Raw genomic sequence first — 14,750 nt, forward strand, 5'->3', positions numbered from 1 at the left:
GTATTAGCAATTGCAATTTTGCTACCCTATTTTCCAATTTTTCATGTTTTTGACACCCTAAACACGATACTCGCGTATCGTGACTACCAACGAAAAACTACCCTTTTTACGCGTTTTTATTATCGCGGATGGGGTGTACAGGCCACAATGGGAGTGACCCCCTCCGTGGGGATTTCCGTGTTTGCGCAATAGCACAAACGAAGTTGTTATACTTGACTTGACTTGACATTACAACAATAGTTAAAGGTATGATTCATAATTCATTCATTCTTGGGAGAATAGCTGTGTGCACTTGAGTGTTGAAAATGCAATAACTCTATTGTAATTATGACAATCAAACTCTCATATTCACATTATTGAAGTTTTGGGGCTTTTCTTGCGGGAATTCCAAGGTGATATTGCAGGTCTGGAGGGTAGCATAGAGTAAAAATTCATTTCTTGGTACTCCAGACTTGCGTGATACCATATCCATTAAGCTCAGGTGGCATTTATCCTCACGGCTGGTATTTGCCATAGAATGGTACCTGCCATGAGCATTCATTTTAAGCGAGCGGTATATCCAAATGTCGTAATACATGGAATTCTCGGTTGTGTTCATTATAGCTACCCAGAAAACGTTAACTTTTAATTTGCAACGCAGCATGAATTGTGATACCTGAAAAAAGCTGAACAGTCTGTGCTGAGAAAGACCAATCTGCCGGCACCACCGTCATAACTACAACCACTGCCACGAACAACTACAACCCCACTGCCACTACCCTCTACCAAGTTGTAAGTTCTTTACAGATTATCTTAATTTTGCGGGAATATGTTTTACCGTACTTTAATATGATCATGAAAGTCGTTATGAACAGCATATTGAACTCGATACCAGATTCCGGAAAGGTAACACTTATCGGTATAGATTTTGGGAAGAACAATGCTATCATTATCATGATTATTTGTGAATTTATAATAAGGCAAAATGTATAATGTTATTTATGTCTTGCTTTATGCCTTATTATTGTGATAAAATTGGTAATACGGAGTTGTAAGAAATTATTGAAAAGGTGAAAACACTATACGAATGTTAGTATCAACAAAATATTGTATTTGTACCTTTATTGTAGGGGGCAATTGTATAATTGGGCGTGTGCATGTGGGTATTATGGAGGGGTAATGTGGGTACGTGCATTTGGTAATCTGACAAAGTTGAAAGTAGTGCACTCTTTCCGTTTCAAGGTGCACTACGCAGTGTGCTTATTGGCTTCTGTTGTGTGGGATCATATCCCTGGTGGGATACAGGTGTTTGTGTGGAGGGTGTGGTGTTTGTTTAGGATGTGGATATGAGTACGTGTGTATTTGAAAATATGACAAAGTTGATAATAATTGGCATGTAGTATTGGCAATATGGTAATCAAGCGATAATTGGGACTTATGATGTGGGTGTGTAGCGTGCGCGCCGATTTTGGAAATTTACATTTTAGAGAGTGCAGCTGCCCCCTTGCACCCCCGGCGAAGCCACTGTAGTGGTTGTAGGGGTGGTAGCGCAGACACGATTATTATTCATGATTATTATATTGATACTCTAACCTGTCACCATACATGTATGTCATTTCGGGATTCCCTATGATAGTACCCTACGTCCCTACGTGAATGCATGAACCCTCGGAATGCAATCATGCATTTTGAAAAGAAACAAAAAAGTTTCCGCGGCTTTAATGGGACTCGACCAGCGACCCGTTACTTCCATAGATTTCAAGTTGAACTTGAACTTGAACATGGATTTCCAATGCTTTTTCAACTAAATATGGAAAGCTTATGATATAACACTCTAAATCTAAATTTGGTCAATTTTGTTTAATTGATTTTTACATTAATCATTTGCTTTATTAATGTTATTTACATTTCAGTCAACTCATGGCTTCCAACATAACTCTCAAGAAAGAAGGTGTTGTTGTCAAAGTTGAGAAAAAGCGTCACATTCTAAAGGTAAAAAGATTGCAAGATTTCGGCAGTTATCGTAAATGCTTTCATCTACGTCTAATAGTAGATTTGATCTTTGAGAAAAGATAATAGAAGGCATTGGCTGGTCCTCGACCACTGTCCGAAATAGGGAATAGGGACGAGAGTATCAAGAAAACACATCAAGGCCGCAAGCCCAGCAGGGCTGAGGTCGTAAACGCCCATTTTTGCAACCATGGCAACTAATGGAGTTCTAATACAATAATGGTCCGCAGGGCAAGAAAGCAAGAGTAACCTTAATGTAACATTGACCAACAGTAACCTTAATGTAACATTGAGCAAAAGTAACCTTAATATAACATCGATCAACAGAAGGGGTAATTTCAACCGAAAGTAACCTTAATATAACATTAACAGGGTGAAAATCATTATAGGACATAGGCATATTGATTCACTCAGAGCTATAGGTCTGAGCAAAAAATTCTTAAAATGTTAAGATTAGCCAGTTTGGGCTATGAAATATAGGGTGAAATTAAACAAGAATGAATGTTTGAAATGAAAACAATGATTGTGAAACGAAATAATGATTGACCATTGGTGTCGCTTTATTGATAAGCGAGTCATTAAAATATTAAATTTGGAACACTGAATACCATTCAGCATGTTGAAGATATATCTTGCACGTAGTGAAAATATTATGGAACAAAAGAAGCGTTTCAATGTTACGTGTAAATGTATGAGGCCCGCGGGGCTGTAAAATTTTTTTAGTCTTCTTAATCAGTCATTGTTACCTTTACTTTTCTTCTTTTCTAGGACGAATGGAAGACCTCTCAGTGTTACGCAGAACTTCAAGAAAACTTAAGCACCTCCAAACATGTAATCAACTTGTACAGTTGTGAAGGCAACAAGAGAGGTTCAAAGCTGAAAGAAAGGATAGAATTGACAAGTCTGCAACAAATTAGTAAAGAGTCGACATTTACTATTGAAAAACACAGATTTGACAACTACATCTGCATAGAAAACAGCAATAAATGTCTTATCTTTCTCAGATTTAATACAAGGTAAATCAGAAGTATTAAACAAGTGAGTTCATGTATCGGTATGGACAGTGTATCGGTATGCATCGACAACCTGTTATCACAATGTTTCTTGAATGCATTACTTTTAATTTGGATATTATTAATCTGAATTAAGATTGCGACATTTTCTTTATCCTTCATACACAGTAATGAGAGGGAAGATTGGTACAATGCAATAATAGACGCACTAACACCTGGTATTAACACACCACAAAGATCAAGATCTGTAAATCAACCGCGGAATGTCCTGAAAAGAGGTCGGATACCGCCCAGGAATGTCGTGTCAGAACCCATAGGGAGTGGCAGTGGATTTTGTGAACACATCCTTGATGATACAAAGAGCAAAATTAATGCAACTCCTGTAAGATCTCTTCATTTTCATTATTCTTTATATTCTTCTTCTTCTTCTTCGGTATACTCTCCAACATTCCACAAGGAATCACACAAAGAGGGTGTGAGTGGGCAATGCTGTGCTGCTATTTTGTCTCTGATATTGTTGGTTATGACTTATTTTCCGAAGAATTAAGATTTGCTTTTCTTGAATTGGAAAGTCTTCTGATATTTCCACTTCAAGGATAGAATTTCCCAAACTATAACTTGTCTTGATGGGTGACCTAGAGTCAGTAATTATGAGGAGAAATCATTTCTAGGCATTGCAATTCATGAGCCACTTGTTTTTCCCATTCAGATAACCTGCCAATATCATCCTGAGGGATTTAGCATCATTGATTATGTTGATGTTGTTCTGTATAGCACACAGACATCCGCAAATAATCTGACGGAAGACGTAATGTTCTCCGGCACATATGGAAAGGTCTCTTATAAACCATCTATGCACAGTTTCCACCTCGATACACCTGAGCACACATTTTCGTCCATGAGCTTCCAAGCAAGCAGTGAATTGTCTCTACACAGTCTTTGATTACACTACACGGTTGAGTGCATAGCATCGTAAGAGCTGTTTGAGCTTCTAGCTGGAAAACAGGCCTCTGTGATTGGATTTTGTCGAGACCTCAAGTGTTCCCTTCATCCAATCAGAATTTTTTATATCAAACGAAAGCTAACATTTCCCCCTAAAAACACTGTCAACAGATAACGCAATTCACAATTCAATGTTATCGTAAGGCGAATGTGGTAAATCTGTTGAAAACTACCTATCCAAGCACATTTTTTGACCAAAATTTTCGCCTGTTTTGTCATACGGTCGTAAAGAGCGCTTACAAATTGATATGGATCATTTATATAGACTAAAAATAGCAGTGGGCCGAGCACTGTACCCTGAGGTATCCCAGTCTGGATTTTCGCCCATTGGGATTGCTCGCCCTCGCCAACGCCTTCGAAGTCAAGGACTAGATCAGTTAGATCCATTCTGACTTCAACATCGATCCATACATGCTTTAATTGCGAATCTCAAGTCGTGTAAAGTGTCAGTGCACTCATTTATAATTTGAGTTCGGGCCCTTTTTTGTTTTGTTTAAAGCAATGATACCGTATAGTGTCAAAATGATGCACCAAATGGCTTCAATTAGACCTTCATTTTGCAAAATTTCCAAACTTCAGAGGGGCGGGACATCCCCCTCAGACACCCACCTGCGTCGCGCAACTTTATGTATAATTTATACAATAACAGTGAAACTTGTCTATGAATGCTTCAATTGGGCCGCAATTTCCCAATCTTTCGGGTTTTTTTTCAAACTAAAATTGTACACAATAATAGTGCCAAAATAGTCCACCAAATGGCTTCAATTGGGTCTTCATTCTGTTAACGTTTCTCACTTCTGAGGGGGTATACTGAGGGGGTATATCCCCCTTAACACACTCTCTGCGTTGCACAACTTTATCTGTAAAGCAATAATTTATACAATGACAATGAAAACTTGTTCATGCACGAATGGCTTCAATTGGATCGTCATTTCACAAATTTTCGGCTTTTTCAAACTAAATTTTACACAATAATAGTGCAAAAATGGTCCACCAAATGGCTTCAATTTGCACAAGTTTCTCCCTTCTCAGGTGGCACATCCCCCCAGGCACCCTCCTGCGTCGCGCAAGCGCGACACAATGGCAGCTTCGCGGCAATTTTTGACATTTTATAATTTTTTTCTCAAATTGGCCCCACCCTCTGACTGCTCTAGATCCGCCACTGTCGTATTCAAACCATTGAGCATAATTATACTTGATATAATAGTTATCCTTGCACATTTGAGCATCATACAACATTCAAGTGCGTGCGTTTAATAATGCTGACTCTCTTAAGGCGAGTAGCATGGTAGAAGCCATGATTGTCCAGTTTTAACCATGTACATTGTAACTAAAAGAAACTCAGTACAATGTACTTCTTAATATTAATACATTGATCTTAAAGGAAATAAGTCAGTTTATTGATCTTATAGGAAATGAGTCAAGGAAGCCAATAGGCCTAATTGCTTTATATTTCCATAGGATTTGTGGTTCTTGAATTGAGGCCAATAATATATCAAAACAAAAGTTTTGAGCATTTCCCTCTTCCTCCCAAGAAAAATAATGCACATGGGGAGAAATGATACCAAGCCTTGTGATCACCGTCATAGAACACATACCATTCTTCTTGTGTGTCAGCTTGATTTGTCTCAATATTTTAGTGCAAGCACCGCTACTAGGCAATGCTGAGTGATAACCTGTTTTTTATTGCAACGCACAGGTGCTGACCGAAGAATTTGATTCCACCAGGGACGACACGCGGGCATGTTGTGCACGACCACAGCATAGATACGACGATGAATTTGGTAAAGCATGTAAAGTATTCACGTAAAGTATAAAATGAATCCAACTTTAATCTAAGAATCTATAAAGAGATCTGGAATGAGCGTTTCGACAATATTTTTTGTGGGACATGAGAGCACATCAGACATATCGAATTGCATTCTGAATACGAAGAATGTCTTTCTGACAACAAATAATTTTAATTTTTTTGAAATTCACGATATAATACAAATGTTATGACAAATTATTAAAATTTGATATTTTTCACATTTTTTGATATTATATTAACAGTCCTCGAAGTAAATTTTATAAATCTAATGAAATATTCTTAAAGTGTATGTAGCTGGGAGGAAAAGCCGACGATCAATTGAAAATTATGACCTTTTAATTTCACAATTTTACACTTGTGACTGCCATTTTAGGATACGATACATGATTTACCGACAAGTGGCTCATTTCGGAATGCAATCATGCATTATGAAAATAAAAATAGTTTCCACGACTTGGGTGGAACTCAACCAACGATCCTGACAGTCGTTATTTATGCGCCCAGGTCTTTACCTCTGGCCACTCAGGCAGTTGACACGAGAAGTACAATAAAACAAAAAATCTCATAATGCTATGTTTACATAAAAATAACACATTTTGTAAAGATGAATTGGCCGTTCTACTATAAATAGCACAAATGCTTAGGTATCAAACAAATAATGAAGACACTGATCTCTCTCTCTCTACCAAATGTCAGAATGTTTAAGGTCTGAAATAGAATTTAAGTGAGGTTAACGCTGTCAACAAAACGTTTTGTTTACAACCTTTCAGATCCACAGAAGGAATATCTCAACGTGCATGATGTTGGGACGACAGAAGAGGAATGGCGTTGCCGGGTCCAGAGGAACAAGAAATTGGTCGGTGCTCACAATGACGTGTATCAAGATTTCCATGACCTTGTAAAAATGCAGACTCAACATCCAAACCATGAAGAAGCCTGTCCACAACTTCCAAAGAAAACCCAGCGACAATCTACCACCACCATGACACCGTCCACAAAGCCGAAAGAATCTACCGGCTCTCTTGCAGAGAATGATGGCCATGTATACCAGAATTGTAAGAAATGCAGCAAACAACCAGATAAGCAGGTTGGTAACTTGTGTTTCTATCAGTTTGATAAAAATAGTTATTCGGAAATTTAGGACCAGAATTTGTCAGCTTACTCAATGAAAGTGATTAATTATTCATAAATACATTGTATGCAAGCAAAGCTTAGCGAAGCAAATTAACCGGTTCTACACGTTCTAGCGCGTAAGACGATAAAACAGATTGATATGCTGTCACGTTTCAAGCAAAGACTCTGTTTCCCTTACACAAATGCAATTTTCCATAACCTGCTACACACCCACTGACAATGTATGACCCCTCATGTCTTATATGAAACTTATTTTTGTGTTTCTAGTCATCTACGGATACGAACTCGACAAACAACCAATCATGTGCTCCTGAATCTAGAGGTAAACAATAATAAATATTAAACCGTTTTTCTTTTAATGAACACCGAATTTAATTGAGATCAAAATCCCTGAACTACATAAACAATGGCGGTGTGTTTTTTCTTTCTTGTTTAAAAGCTGCAATAGAATCAAGATACTAAAGTGACATTAAGAACCATAATTTCCAAGTAATTTTAAATTTTCATGTCTTGCTATTGTCACAGTTCCAAGTTCGGAAGATGGTGTCCCGCAAATGAGACATGCTCAATCTTCCAACTTTGAGCCGAATAACACGAAGAGTGAACAACAAGACGCACAAATCAACGTGAATGGTAATGACAACATGACTGTTCATCAAGGAGCAAGTAGCGTCCTGAATTTATATCCTATCACTATAAAACTTGGTATGTATTTATTCGCTACATATTAAATTTTAGCTATTAATTAAATGATCTTCATTCACTGATGTTCTTATATCACTGGCATCTTCTCATTACTGTCATTGTATTTGGCTGCTTCCTCGATCACTTATTCTGTCATTGCATTTTATCAACATTTATGTTTGGACCCATAAACATTAACAAAGGCCCTTAAAAATTAAGACACCAGGGTCCAAATTGCTCTCGAAATGTTTGGCTTAATATTTAGCTTATAGTTATAAAGGTGTCCCATAAAACATGCGTTTCACGAATATTGTGATATTTTAGAATTTGTTTTCACCAATCGTTCAGTATCATTTGCAAAACACCTGAGCTCAGTTTTGAAGATATGACCTCAAGAATCGTGACACATTGAGCCACAAACGGACGCTTGTAAGCTTTCAAAACTCTTCATCGAATGACGCATTGCACGTGTGTGCACGAGTAACCAGTAGGAAACCTACGTTGTGACTTGAAGTCAACAGCCCTTGCAAAATTTATCCTGCAACCAAATTTACATCCGAGATCATATCGTCAATACAGTTTTATAAATAAGCTCTGTTTTTGTTGTTTTTTGTAAATGACAGTTAAAAGATGTAGCTTTCACATATATGTAAACACTGAATGATTGGTGAACACACTTTTTAAAATATCACAACATACGTTTTGAATCCGTTTGTTATGGGACACCCTGTATAAGAAACACCGACCATTTGGGGCATAATTCCATACGGCAGTATTTCACTTTTTCCTTTATCTTCCCCACCTCCCTTCCTCTTTTTCCTCCTCCTTCTTTTCATTTTTGACCTCCAGTTTTTTTTCTTCTTCGTCCTGCTCTTATGTACTTTTCATTCCATGTTCTGACGGCAAAAACAGATCTTTCCGCTGAGGTAGTAGACAAAAGTCAAAGTCCTCCGAAGAAGAAGCAGAAGACAACATCGAAATTACTCAAGCACTTGAAGAGAGAGTCGTCCAGCGAGGGTTGTTCCAGAGGTGAAGCTTCTTGTCCCAATTGTCAATCCTATCGTGAGCAGGTTTCACACCTCTGTCAACAGAACCAGACCTTACAAAATCAGAATCAGAGCTTACAGACTCAAAATCAGACTTTACAGAATCGGAATCAGACTTTACAAGACACATTCCTAAACAGGGTAGGCATGTTATTTAGAGAGAAATACGGAGCGATGCACGAGGATACGCAGTCAGGATCGATTGTTTTCAAACTCAAGTTCAGCAACAAAGCAGATTTAGAGAGATTTTGGAAATCCTACAGGTCTGGACAGTTGGCGAAAGAACTGTCACAACTTCTCTTAGAGAGTGATTTAGTGGATTTGCAAGAACACACAGGCAAACTGGGGATACAACTAAATATTGATGAATCCAAGTACAGAGATGGGCTAAAAGAATTAGGTAAATAAAATTATTTTGTGCAAAAAACAAAAAACATGTCAGGGTATCTGGAAGGACCCTTGGCAATTACAGACAAGAAAATAGAAAATGTGTAAGAGATTATGGTGATACAGGCTGTATCAAAATGATTGTAAACCAGACAAAAAAAATAATGTTATCAAATGTCATTAAACAATAAATTCTTAGATTCTTAAGTTTCTAGATGATCCAATGTTAAATTTGCAAGCAGCATGGGTTTCAATAAACATCCAATTTGACAATTGAAGGCTTGTTACTTAGGCAATAAAAGATTAACAAGCAAGCGGTCAAGGATTTGGTAGATTTGAAGGACAGTTAACGACTGCTTAGATTAGCTTCATTTGAGGTGTTCGACTGCCTAAGTTAGAGCTTCATTTGAGGTGAAATGCCTAAATTAGAGCTTCAAATAGGCGGTCGACTGCCTATAATTAGAGCTTCAAATAGTCCAAATTTGACTGCCTAAATTAAGTCCCAATTGAAGGTCTAGCGACTGCTTAGCTTATTTACAGCTTTATTTCGCATACATATGATACCCTTCAACTACTTGAAGTGACTGCCTGTATAGACTGCTTAACAGACTGCTTAATAACTGCCTAATATTTGTTTTCATTTCGGCAAGTTATCATTTTAATACAGGCTGCCTATCAGACGATTTTACGCAGGCCTAACTCTAATTTAGTTAACTACTAACAAAACTAGTTCCATCTGAAAAAAATCCTTTTGTATGTAAAATTTGCCAGATCGAAGCAGCAGCAATGGCCTGAGTTCGTCACCTGAAGAAAACAAAGAAGACATTTACGTGATTCAAACGATCGGAGATCTGGGGCAAAAAGATACAAAACCCGAAGCACCAATTCCAGCGAAAAGGATGTGTGTGTGTAGTTCTATGACAAATTCAGCGATCACTGATGAAGATGTCTCTTATGAAGCAGTAAGCCCTGGAACTGTCAATCAACAAGAGGGTGATTTATACGAAGACCTAATTATCAACGATGTGACCACCAATTACCAACCGATTCCTGATACCCCACAATCTCCCATGATCACAACGAACATACGCAAACCCGTAATGGGCGCTGAATTGGGTGCTTGTTCCAATCATTCCTATGACGACTACGCAGAGCTCAATTTTGGATCGAGATTAAAGAGTGTGTTAGCATCTGCTGCACTTGAAGATTCACAAGAAGTTCAGGCCTGCCAATCTGAAACCCACTACATAGAACGCTATAATGTAGAGGAAACAACAAGCAACGCAGTGAGTAATTTTTACGTGGTCTTAGCACGACGATTAAAAACTTTCGTTTGTCCGTATACCACGGTTGTTTGATGGGATCATTTTATTAGGATTTCAAACAAAACATAACGTACATCCAAATTTTAGGCTTAAACAGCTAAAAGCGATATCATGCTAATGTATACAGATGCTTTTGAGTCATTCGCAACTTTAATTTCCCTCTTTTACAAAATTATTCACCTTTATAGCATTTTATAAAGCTTTTTCAGATAGAAATGTGCCTATTAATGACACAATTGGTGGCGCTATTTGGTTACCGGAAATTACTCTTTCAAGCTTTTAATACCAATAATTCCTTTTATAGTTTGATAAAATATGTTTATAAAATTTCCTTGTTGCTTGTTTCAACTATTCAAGCTGATTTAATGGCAGTATTAATCACCAACCTCTTGCAAATAGAGAAATATGATTTAGGATAAATAGCGCCATCTATAGTTTGCATTTAGTTAATAATGAAGCCAATTCTATATACATCAAACAACCGTGATACGAAAACTCTAGATCCTGGCTCCGATGGTTAAAATAATGTAGGCTGACTATGGTTCTCCCTGAATGATGCGAAATGGTTTACAAGGTGTGTCATCGGCCATAGTGGTCAGCGACTTTCTGTAAAGTGTAATTGCGCTATATAAATCTGTGGCTTTTATTTTCTCGACACAGATAAATGACCATCCAATGTTTGAGGTTAACGACGGATTCCTTGAATACAACAAATGTGAGCAAGACAAAACTTTCAAGCGACGGATCAGGCTAGATGAATTGAAAGATGTCCAAATTAACCATTATGAAAATATCATCTGTCTCAGAAGTAAACATGGAATTGAATTCCTGAATCTGCAAATACAATCAAGGTGAGCGACAATAACGATTCTCGCACAAGTTAAAAAAAACCAACTTTATGATAGACGTTCACGTGGACGCAATTTCACACTCTCTTGTTTCGTCTCTCAATATCTTACTATTCTCCCTATTCGGTCGGTAGACTTGCGATAAATCGCTTCTTCCCATTGGTTATCTTTGCCAAGATTTGGCTGTTCCATCTCGCGCCCTCTTGCAAAGCATACCATAAAATAAAACCTATTGATGAAAAAAATTCCAAAAGTTCGATTTTTCTTATCAAAGAAAAGGCAAATTGTTTAACTGAAAAGGTCCAGAACCAATAGGGATTTCGCGAGGGTGTCCCATGGAACATTCCCGAGCGAGATAATATATAGGCGTATGGTGAGTCTGTGCGAGCCACAGAGGAGTAAGATAAGACAGAGCGCGTACCACCAGTCAAAGTCCCCGTGTATTGTATGCTACCAGTTCTCGCATATTCATGAGGGCCGATTGTTCGATCGTGCTGTGTCTAACAATCACGCCAGCGCTGCGTGCCTTCGCGTATACGCGATAGAGCGTTGTGTGCTTTCGCGATTACGCGGTAATTGCGTAGCAATCTCGTCTGTCGCATTTCATGGAACAATCGGCCCTCATTATCGGATGAGGCGGAGACTTTGACTGATGGTACGCGGTCTGTTATCTCTTTCGTCCATGGTGCGAGCTTTAAAGGAAGTGTCCGGCAAATTCCCGCGCCGAAATTGTCTAGAGCAATGACGTCCCAATAATTCAATGAAGCCTGACGACAAATGAGCACAAATAACCATGACGTCACTGTTCTATAAATGTCGGAAAATAATGAGTTTGTTTTAAATAAAACATGCATGTGATTCATGCTTGATAATAATTTTTCTAACATATAAGATATAATGTTGTGATTGCCGGAGACTTCCTTTAACCGTAACATTAATTCGGAGGGCATCGCGCAAGTCTATTTTGGGCAAAATTGTGTTATTTGTCAAAATATTTGATAAATTGGGAAGAGATCAACGGGTTTTGTCGCCATGTGACTAAGTTTGTTTAATCCTATCTCATTTTATTTCAAATTTAGGAATGAAGTTGAAGGATATTACAACAAACTTAGAAGTGAATTAAAAAGAGCTGGATGGAGAGGATTGAGGTCGGCAACGACCGTTGACGAGGTGGAGACAGGCGTGTCTCGCCCTCGTTCTATCAGCTCCACGAAACTATGCAAACGCTCACGTCTCACGAGAACTTCTTTTTCTGGATATGGATTTGAAGGTGGTTTCACTTCAGACACAAGCTCGAACCACACGCAGGTAAGCCTTCAACATTACAGAGTCTCTATATAGCCGGAATCATATATATAGGATGTAAATAGATGTTTGCATGTATAAATTATAAACATTTCATTGAATGCGTTTTAAATGTGTAGGGTGCGTGTTTTTCTGTTGTGGTGTGAGTCTTCGTGTACCCAACAATATTTTGGATGTTGGTTTTGGTAAAAAAGTTTACCGGTAATAACATTAAATGTCGGGTTTTATAAAGGCCATTAAACCGTTTCAAAACGGTTTGTATGAAAACACACTAAACTACATTAAAAAAAATATTGTTAAAATGTTATTGTAAATACATTTTGCAAACATATTTCGTCAAATTGCATTATGTTAGAATGTTTTGCCATTAAGTTTTCAAAGAATTATACCCATTTAATAATCGAATATTCAAACGTTTTCTGGCAATCTTGTCTAACCCTTTGCGAATAATGTCGAGAACGTTTTATGTTGAAATTAAATTACAAATAACACATAACAAATTCTCTGTTTATCAACGATATACAAAGGCGCAAGTATTGTAGCCTTTCCATTTCCTGGCTACTCGGAGTGTAAGTCGGAGAGACAAAGTTTTACTATTAATATCATTGCAGAAATAAGTGTATTAAACGGGTATCAGGAACGTTTGACAATTGACATTACCTCGTGTGTGGGGCTGGGTATGAGTTTTTTAAGTAGGCCTATTGGCTCTACACAAATTACTGGTTCAAGTTTCAAAATAACATTTTGAATACATTTTTCTCATTTTAGCCACAAGATGCAGCGATCTATACATCTCCTGATATTAACCAATCAGAGGAAACGTTAAAAGGTACGTTCACTTCTTACCACCAGTGGTGACCATGCTTTATATCCACAGCATAATATTTTTGTAATACATACATACATACATTTGAGGCATTTATATAGCGCTACATACATAAAGAGCGCAGCGCATATGACAAAAATGACATGGCAAAAGATGAATGTGTATATGGGTGTGTAGGCTTAATTATTTTTGGATTATCCCCAATGTTAGGACTAGGCTTGAACATTTCCAAGTCAGGTTTTCATTCATTCCATATCTAAATTCCTCTTTCAGTTCATCATCTCATCGCAAAGATAGACGACAATGGAGGTGTACCATATGGCAGTGATAGCCGTGTGGTTAGCAAAGACAGAAAACACAAACTACCTTTGAAGCAACCCGGAAGTGGCGAAAGGTGTAGCATCCATCACCTATCAAGCTGGATCTCTGCAAATAGTAAAACCAGACACGGCAAGAAAAAAACCAGGCGTACCACCACGAGTAAAGCCCAAACCGAAGAGGCCAAACCATCCAAAATTACAGAAATAATAAAGAAATGTATAATAAATACGTACAATACGTTAATCACTATACAGAGAACCTGAACAGGTAACAATATTAAATGAAAAACGCATCAGTCAAGAGCGGGATTCGGACCGGTGAACTCAGGTTTATGTTACCAGCGCTCTACCATCTGAGTAATCAAGCCCTGTGATGTACGGCGATCCCATTACAAATATCTTTGCTCGGATTGGGCGCTGGTCAGAGCCATGAAACCACGGTGTGGACAAGGATCATGCCCACATTACGACATAAACCAGGGAAGCCACAGTAGACAGGCATGAGACTGCACTTTCCTAAAAAAAACCCTGAAAAAGTGTGTGAAATTGAGGAAAAAGTACCAAAATACTAGTAGCCTGAAATTAAATAAAGTTGCTGAATTCAGTTTTTAAACTGAAAATTCCCATGCCTGAGTAGATGAGATCAGTGAAGATGCATTTAAAAAAATATTTGTAGTAAAGAATAATATACTGGTGACTCTGCCATCTAATGTATCCAGCCTTATGATAGGATGACCAATATCTCTGCTCGAGCACTGGTCATTTACCGTGAAACCGTGCTTTTGTATAACCCAGGATAATGGCCACAGTAAAATACAACCCGGGAAACGACTGTAGAGGGGATACGTTAATATACTACAGTAAGGCTTTTTCAATACTTATAGTATACAAATATTGACTGCTATGAGGGGCATGGTTAAAATTATAGGCCCAAGGTGATCTCAAAACCATGCTATGACCCGAGGCGCAGCGAGGGTCATAGCATGGTATTGAGATCACCTTGGGCCTATAATATTAACCATGCCCCTCATAGCAGTCAATATTTGTTTTATATACCGCAT

General features: G+C 38.0%; 1 protein-coding gene across 1 annotated transcript; it reads left to right on the forward strand.

The window, feature by feature from the left end:
* The first annotated feature begins 405 nt into the window (after positions 1-405).
* LOC140152104 (uncharacterized) lies at positions 406-14,574 on the forward strand. The gene is made up of 14 exons (XM_072174403.1): positions 406-771; positions 1,893-1,971; positions 2,758-3,005; positions 3,171-3,384; positions 5,704-5,788; positions 6,585-6,901; positions 7,216-7,270; positions 7,474-7,653; positions 8,545-9,078; positions 9,837-10,351; positions 11,051-11,241; positions 12,318-12,546; positions 13,312-13,372; positions 13,643-14,574. Exons 2-14 carry the CDS (start codon positions 1,900-1,902, stop codon positions 13,951-13,953), a joined length of 3,012 nt encoding a protein of 1,003 aa, XP_072030504.1. The 5' UTR covers positions 406-771; positions 1,893-1,899; the 3' UTR covers positions 13,954-14,574.
* Positions 14,575-14,750: the final 176 nt, after the last annotated feature.

The sequence above is a fragment of the Amphiura filiformis genome, chromosome 1 (assembly GCF_039555335.1).
Source record: "Amphiura filiformis chromosome 1, Afil_fr2py, whole genome shotgun sequence".
Lineage (NCBI taxonomy): Eukaryota > Metazoa > Echinodermata > Ophiuroidea > Amphilepidida > Amphiuridae > Amphiura > Amphiura filiformis.

Bases quoted from the DNA above. Each gene is read 5' to 3' on its own strand.
- LOC140152104 (XM_072174403.1), top strand. From the start codon at position 1,900: ATGGCTTCCAACATAACTCTCAAGAAAGAAGGTGTTGTTGTCAAAGTT. The intron at 6,902-7,215 runs GTTGGTAACTTG...TTGTGTTTCTAG, and splicing joins GCAAACAACCAGATAAGCAG to TCATCTACGGATACGAACTC. The intron at 11,242-12,317 runs GTGAGCGACAAT...TTTCAAATTTAG, and splicing joins AATCTGCAAATACAATCAAG to GAATGAAGTTGAAGGATATT.